The following is an 8,258-nucleotide window of genomic DNA, read 5'->3' on the forward strand; positions in this document are numbered from 1 at the left end:
AGTCAGTGGCGGGCCACTTGGGTGACTGCTACTGAATGTGCCACCACATGATGCCCTCTATTTTCAATTGTGGTTCATCGGGTTGGACCATTTTCAGTAACAGGCTGTGAGATGCCCGCTACTGAAGCACTTTTGTGTATTTGCCATTACAAATTGTTTTGTCGTAGTACTAGGATGTTTTAAAAGACGCTTTAGCATTCTTGTATCTTTTCCGTTGGTCTCATGCCACTGAAGTACAGAAATTTGTGATTACCATACAGTTATCCTTGTCCTGGCCCGTACAAATTCTGATTTTCCTTTTTTTTCCGAGGAGATGCAGAATCTGAAATTTGTTTCAGTGGAGAGGGACAATGTTGGGGGAACGACTTGTGTAGAATCTGAGCTTGTAGTGAAAAAATAGAAAAAACGATGTTGGGCCATTGGATGAGAGATCAATGGCACGGGTCTGGATGGAGGGATCTTCGCACAAAATTTGCAAAGAGGTCCAACATACAAGCAAATTTGCACTCGGTGCCCTCCCTAGTCTGTACCAAATCCTTACACACCGACGACACAGGATCGAAAATTTCTCGGCGGCGGCGGCGACGGCGACGACCAAGATCCTGAGCCAAGCTGGGCGGGCTCGCGCAGCAAAGATGCCGATCCATCTCCTCTCCGATGGCTCCTAGGTCCTAGCCGTTTCGTCGCAGGTGGCGCAGTTTGAGGCAGATTAGATCGGATTCCTCACCTCCTCCCCACTCTCAGGCTCCCAGATCAGCTCGCGGCCGTCCTCCTCCACCCCCACCCCCTCTCGCGATTCAGCACTAGCTCAACGCTCGTGGATCCTCGCCTCCTTCCCAGCCGGCCGCTCTCTGGTTCTGCGAACAGGCCGCCACGGTTCTTCGTTCTGCAGGTAAATATAAATGTTAATTTTTTATTAGCTAGTAGATTGATACTACATCTCCATAGTTTTATATTCTTTCTACTTGTTAATGTCAAATCCTTTTCATTTCAGTTGCTGGAGTAGTAACAGCAGAAGAATGAACAGCAGCTTGAGTAGAATAGAAGCAGATCCATTCTGGTGATGCTTATGTTGGTTGGATTCTTATTTTATCCAGAAGCAGCATGCTGATTAGTGCTATGACTTAGTTATGGTATTGTGTATTGCTACCAGAAGCAGCACGTGTACCGACTGTACATAAACGCTAACCGATTTCTAGCATGAAGCAATACACTAGCAAATCTAGCTATTCCGGCGAGATGCACTAGTACAGGAAGTAGGCTGCTCTGGCTTCGTCGATTCTTCAGCGGCAAGCCGACGCGCACACACGTGAGACACAATGGCTATTTTTTTCTCTCCATGCAAAGATACATATTCAGATGCATATATACAGTTGATGTTTTTCTTCTTTGATCTGTTCCTTATTTCGACAGTGGCACAAGGCATCACCATGTCCAATCACTCACACTTGTGACAGTTATTGTTCCCACTACAGAGCTAATTATTGTTGTTTTTCTTTTGTCAATTGCATGCAATCCTTTTTCCTCCTATTGCGATGAATAGACACAAATATGCCATTGCATGTTCTGCTAGGGGATTCCTTGGGTTGGCAATTCCTTTTTAATGCTTACTGCTGATCTTTCATCCCCAAAATTTTGACATTTGTTATTGGCTGGGTGCTCACTCCAGTATTTCTATGCACATGAATATTTTCTTGTCCTTTTGTTTAGCTTTTTGTACCAGAGTAATTAATTACATTTCCCTATAATAGAATGCTTCCCATAAGCCATGCCTTTGATATGGCCCATGTGGCAGAAGTTTGACATGGAAAAGATGATCCCCAGTCTAAATTTGCAATTCTCATCTCAGGATCCAGTAATGGAGGGTAGCAGTGCGATGTCTCCGCTAGGAGAGCCCTCAATTCCAATGATCGCAGCATGTGCACCAGCACTATCACGTGTGAGAATAGCGGTACGAGGAAGTCAAGATATCCTGATGTATCTAACATTATGTTAATCCCTTGTGTGATGTTGGTTGATAAAAAAATTGTTTGCAGCCATGGAATCGGTCAACAGTGTTCAAAATCAAGGATGTGTGTATGTGATTTAGTACTAATCCTTCATCCATGGCATGAGCCTATCTGGCATCTTGTTCATTTATATTTTCCCGTGCTGCTGTGGTTTTCTTATTATTACAAGGTATAATATAATGCATGCCATCAAGTTTTGTTTATAGCTATCAAATTTGAATAATAATTTGCATCTGCAGGGCATTCATAAAACTCCCTTTAAATTGTTCAATGCCACTTATTTGTCGTTCTCATTTGTGCTTTTAACTAACCTTGGAATTATAATCCATTTATTGTAGGTCTATAATGAAATAATGAACTATGCTGCAACAAAAAAATTGTACTCTCTCTGTTAGACATATCCAACTATCACATGCCATTTTATTTTATTTGGAAAATCCCCTGTAGAAGCTGGAAAGCCAGCTTGACCTACAAAGTTATCCTGATTGGTTACATATGTATTAATATGTTTGAGGTTCAACCTAAGTTTTGACATAGTATAAGTTATGTTTCCTAGGTTGGAGTGCTGAAAGAAGCTGGACATATATAATGATTATTTCTCTTCTCAAGATATGCTATTTAGTATATGTTTTTGACTGACCCCTATTTACTTGGTATATGTTTCTGACTGACCCCTATTTACTTGGTGTGTTTACCTAGGTAGATCGAACTGATCAAGTGTCCATGGAGGTTGTCATCTCTCTCCCAGCAGGAAGCTCGATTGCCAGGAAGCACTAACACGAGGCAAAATGATAGATATTTTCGTTCTTGTACCAGCAAGATGCTTGTTGGGCGATGATAATTTCAGTCTTTACCACTTGGTCTTGCCGGCCATATACTAAAAATAATCTGTATGCCACATGTACTCAAGTACTCAAATGCTTGCTAAGCACTGATAATTCCAGTCCTTAATTTGCTCTACTTCCAGTTCTACTAGCCTTTTGTGATGTGTTCTCATGTACTCGAGTACTGAAATGCTTGCCGAGCAGCTATCAATCCTTAAATTGCTATATTTCCAGTTTGACATGTACGTGTGGTTCTACTTGACCCAGGATCACGTATTATCTCATGTGCTAAAATATTTGTGATATATATTGTCGTTTCTCAGTGACCAAGATGTTCAGCTCTCTTGAAAAATTAGTGGTGTCTGTGTCTGGATTCCACGCAGTAAATATTTGCTCAGATTTTATATGAGACCAGTTGTTTCAGACTAAGACGATATGGGCATTAGCACATTTCATATCTGAAAATAGTTGTATTTCACAAAGACTTGAGGTGCATAATGCAAATGTCCTATGTCATATGTCTAACTGCCAGTAGGGGGTTTTCTGCAAAACCTACAGTAAGTGGGCTGAGATCCCTCCACCTAAATCTGCACCATTGATCTCCAATCTAGTGGTCCAGGATGTCTTTTTCTATTTTTGTACAGCAAGCTCAGATTCTACACAAGTCGTCCCCCAATGTTGTTCTATGCTTATGAGCACGGTGGAAAACAAATCCCTTGTCAGCGTGGAACCTATTTTCCGTTTATGATGGAGCCACTAGATTGATAGAACATGGCATATAAAATAACTAAAATGTTGAAAAGCTTATATCCATTGAGTGTTGCGTCTCTCACACTCACTCAGACAATCTTTCCCAAACAACTTTATCTAGTGTTCATCATAGGGGCATGGCAAATGTGGAAGCAAAGGAACAACTTCATTTTTGAAAGAAGTCAACCCAATTTCCAAATGTGGAACTGATGTCTCGACGCTCATCGGGCGTCGTCTTGGCCTGCGGGAGGGGTTTGTCGACGAAATGTGTTCGAGAAGCTAGGATTGATCCATGGTCTCCCGGGAGATCCCGTGCTCAGATAACCACTCCGCCCAAGTATTCTTCGCTATTAGAACAAGGGGTGAATCCTACTTGAGCTATTCAAGTTAGTTTTCTTTGGTTTTTATTTGTTTCTTTTCCTTTTTCTTCTCCATTTTTTGTTTGTTTTCTTTTTTCTTCTCCATTTTTTGTTTGTTTTCTTTTTTCTTCTCCATTTTTTTTTCTTTTTCAGTTTTCATTTTTTATTTTTCTTTGTTTCTTTTTGTTTTTCATTCTACATTTTATATACATGATCAACATTCTTTTAAATACTTGTTCAAAAAAATTCAAATACTTGTTGAACATTTTATATACTTGTTCAATATTTTTTTAAATAATTGTTCAACATTTTTTAAATACTTATTCAACAGTTCTATATACACGATCAACATTTTTTTTCAAATACTTGTTCAACATTTTTGAAATATTTTTCAACATTTTTCAAATGTCTTTTGAACAGTGTTTTTGTAATATATATTTAGAATATTTTAAAATATAAACAATAGTACAAAAATAAATTAATAAAGAAAGCATAAATCATAAAAAAAAAGAAACAGGAAAAAGAGGCTGTGGCCTCCCGCGCTCGTGGGCCGGCCCAGCTCGCTCGCCCCTTAAGCGAGTCCGAAGCCAGACTCGCTGAAGGCGAGATATAGGCGCGTCCGCCCGCATGTGTACACTACTAATGCAAGGTTATCAAGTTGTGTGCACCCTGCCAACAAACACCATTTGTGATTCTCAAAAAAGGAAAACATGGGCTCTTTGTAACTTCACAGACCACCAAACACAGGTGTAAAAAAAAAAGATTCTGTGTGACCTGGGAGGCAGGCAAAGGCTGCTGGGGTTATCTGGTGCTTTGGAAAAGATCAAAAGAGAGACAAAGTAAAGGAGGACCCGCTGGCCACCCACTTGCTACTAAATACTCCCTCCGTTCTGAATTACTTGTCTTGGATTTGTCTAGATACGGATGTATCTAGACCGTATCTAGACAAATCCAAGATAAGTAATTCGGAACGAAGGGAGTAATACTGAAGCAACACGCAAGGAATCGACCCGATCGACGACCGAAAGCTAGTACTATTACTGTATCAGCTCAAGAGTTGGGTGCGCCTGCCTTAGTTTTTTGTGTGCCGATGCGTCTTTAATTGGTGTTCTACGACGTGTGGATCTCAAAATGCGTCCAACGGTATACTACCTTTGAATAATTTTATATACGTACATTTGCATCATCATCAGGCGTGATGTACTTGGATCCGCCGACTGGAGTCTCTCTTCATCTAATCTTTACTAAACACCTCAAATCTAAAAGTGATTATACCTAATCTTTACTAAACACCTCAAATCTAAAAGTGAGCATACATAATGAGTTTTTCAATTGGTATTACCATAATCCATAATCCATAATTCATAAGCTGCAAAAACTAGTTTGTTACTCATTCTCCCTTCCCATCACTTGTAATTATTTCGGATAGGTTGTTTTGTCAAACTATTTTGACATAAGAAAATAGATTCTACAGATAAGGTGCTTTTGAAATTTCCATAATCCCTGTCACACAAACCATATATCTAGCAACTTTTTACCCTACGTTGATGCATATAATCATCATTTGCATAACTACACGGATCATGTACTTAATTATCATGAGTTTCACCTATATATCAAAGAGATTTGGCATCCCATTATTAGTAGAAAACGAGCCTTTAGTTCCGGTTTCACAGGGCCTTTAGTCCCGGTTTTGGAACCGGGACTAAAGGCCCTCCACGTGACCGCTGTCTGGAGCTCCACCTTTAGTCCCGGTTCGTAGGGAATTTTTGAAAAAAAAATTGAATTTTTTTCTCAATTTTCAATTTTCTGAATTATTTTATAATTTAATCTCTAATCACCCTTCATCATTTCAAATCGTCTAACTTCCCGGCCGGTCACCCATCCTGTCACTACTCCAGCCTGAGCATGCTTAACTTTCGAGTTCTATTCCCCCTAGTTTCCAAGTCTGCACTTGTTGTTTTCCTGACAATAGTAAGATGTCAATCCTATTAAACCTCAGGAGTTTAGCTTGAGCATGAAGTCACACGTTTCACTGTTTTAGTTTGAAACTATTATTTTAAATAATAATAATTATTTAGTAACACTAATATTTCATGAATAAGTAGTTTGATCATAGTTTAACCACATTTGACCAAAATTCAAAAAAACTGAAATAATTATTTAGTAACACTAATATTCTTGAATAATTATTTAGTAACACTAATACTTCTTGAATAAGTAGTTTGACCATAGTTTGACCAGATTTAACCAAAATTCAAAAAAAACTGAAATTTGAGCATAACTTTCTTTCCTTTTAGAATTTGAGGACTCTAAAAAATTTCAAAATGGCCTACGGCAGTCAAAATCGGATGCGGATTTTTGTGCTGAACATTTTGATATATTATACGTTTTTTTGACATCGTATGCAAAAGTTATAGCCGTTTTACTTTTTCATAACACTTTTTTGCAAAACATGTCCAAATTTAAGTTTTTTAATTTTCCTAACTAGTAGATGTAGTAATATAACTACATCTCGAAGGATTTTATTTTTTGAAGTTTTTATCATTTTCTTTTGTTTTTTTTAAACTAAAATGGTGATACACGGGAGGGGGGTAGAGTTCGAGACATGAACCCCTTTAGTCCCGGTTTGAGACACGAACCAAGACTAAAGGGCATCGTACCCTTTAGTCCCGGTTCATGTCTCAAATCGGGACTAAAGGTCTAATCTTTAGTCCCGAATTGAGACACGAACTGGGACTAAAGGGTGTGATGCCCTTCTAGTCCCGGTTCGTGTCTCAAACCGGGACTAAAGGTCCGATTTGATCCGGGACTAATGTCTTCCCGACGCCCTAGCCGCACGAATCGGGACTAATGCTCACATTAGTCCCGGTTCGTAATGCAACCGGGACTATTGTGTACATTGAGCTGTGACCAAAACTCTGTTTTCCCTTCTAGTCCCGGTTCGTGTCTCAAACCGGGACTAAAGGTCCGATTTGATCCGGGACTAATGTCTTCCCGACGCCCTAGCCGCACGAATCGGGACTAATGCTCACATTAATCCCGGTTCGTAATGCAACCGGGACTATTGTGTACATTGAGCTGTGACCAAAACTCTGTTTTCTACTAGTGTATCATAACATGCAAGATAACAAATTTATGTATTTTTCTGCATTTCTAAAGCATCTCAGTCGATGAATCCAGGCGATGACACTCTGCCAGACCCACCGGCAGGAACTGGAGCTTCTCTGACAGTGACCACCAAGCAGGAGGTGACTCTAGCTTCTCCGGCGGCGACTCCAGAAGACACACTGAACTAGCAGGGGACTGAACCACCCAGCAAGAGTTGTCGATAACAAGTGGGTCTAATCAAATGATGGTTGCTTTAGGGTGTGTGTGGAAATGAACTGAAGTGCTACACATACATGCTCGTAGCATCTCGTGCCTGATGGGTTGCGTTTCCTGTGGTAGATATCCGTCACCCTGTAAATTCTGGGAGATCGACCGTATGCTGCCTCCTTACCGTAATCGCTATAGTTTCGACATTCGGCCCCCGTTTGATCTCCTTGGTTTATGGTTGTGTCATGCCGTGGGAGGTTGTTATATCCTGTGGTTGTTGCTCTATATTGGTTGAACTGATGTGTGAACGAATTTAAAAGCCCTGGAGCTCTATTTGGTGCCGACTATCTCAGGTTTGGTGATTTCGTTCAGGATCTACCATCTACTATACAATGCAAACCTAGTTAGACATGAATTTTAGATCCAAATTCAAACTACACATAGAGAATAAAGCCAATCTAACTATTAATAATAGTGTTTGAAATTTTGTCTTTGTGTTTTTATCTTTTGTGACACTGTTCGCCATTTGATTTGTTTTTACTTTGTCTTTTTCTAGGCTGGACTTAGATTCAAACTTTTACAGGATTGCAGACATAGCCACTTTCGGGGTTATGCACAAAAAAAACCTTGCTGAGACATCTAAACTAGCAAATGAGTGGACTAATGAATCGGACAAGAATATACGTTTATAAATTCTAATCCAACATCATGATCTGATCATAAGCTAATTGTTCATCACATAGCAATAGGATTCACCGTGGTAATTATATCATACCAATCACAATCACGTGGGGCGGCTCATGTGACCATTACATTGAAGCATATAAGAGAGGAAGAGAGAGAGCATGTGAATTTGAATTGAAAACGGGAACTTGAGGAACATGTTTCGACAAATGTGAGACCTTGCGAGAAAACAGAGACACATGGAAAGGAGAGGCAACCCTAACTACCCCTCATGTCGAGGAAAGAGATCAAAACATTGGCATCACCCTGCGTCT

At 39.9% G+C, this 8,258-nt stretch overlaps 1 protein-coding gene across 5 annotated transcripts; it reads left to right on the forward strand.

Annotated features, from left to right (window-relative positions):
* Positions 1-516: 516 nt before the first annotated feature.
* LOC119314540 lies at positions 517-3,060 on the forward strand. 5 transcript variants are annotated; one of them, XR_005152347.1, is made up of 5 exons: positions 517-892; positions 995-1,309; positions 1,850-1,951; positions 2,037-2,630; positions 2,713-3,060. XR_005152347.1 is itself a non-coding variant. In XM_037589245.1 (4 exons), exons 1-4 carry the CDS (start codon positions 658-660, stop codon positions 2,784-2,786), a joined length of 339 nt encoding a protein of 112 aa, XP_037445142.1. In that variant the 5' UTR covers positions 517-657; the 3' UTR covers positions 2,787-3,060. The 5 variants fall into 5 exon arrangements, 3 of the variants coding, with proteins under 3 accessions (XP_037445142.1, XP_037445141.1, XP_037445143.1); XR_005152346.1 differs by lacking the exon at positions 2,037-2,630 and having other exon boundaries at positions 2,709-3,060; XM_037589245.1 differs by lacking the exons at positions 995-1,309; positions 2,037-2,630 and having other exon boundaries at positions 517-668; positions 745-892; positions 2,709-3,060.
* Positions 3,061-8,258: the final 5,198 nt, after the last annotated feature.

The sequence above is a fragment of the Triticum dicoccoides genome, chromosome 6A, assembly GCF_002162155.2.
Source record: "Triticum dicoccoides isolate Atlit2015 ecotype Zavitan chromosome 6A, WEW_v2.0, whole genome shotgun sequence".
Classification (NCBI taxonomy): domain Eukaryota; kingdom Viridiplantae; phylum Streptophyta; class Magnoliopsida; order Poales; family Poaceae; genus Triticum; species Triticum dicoccoides.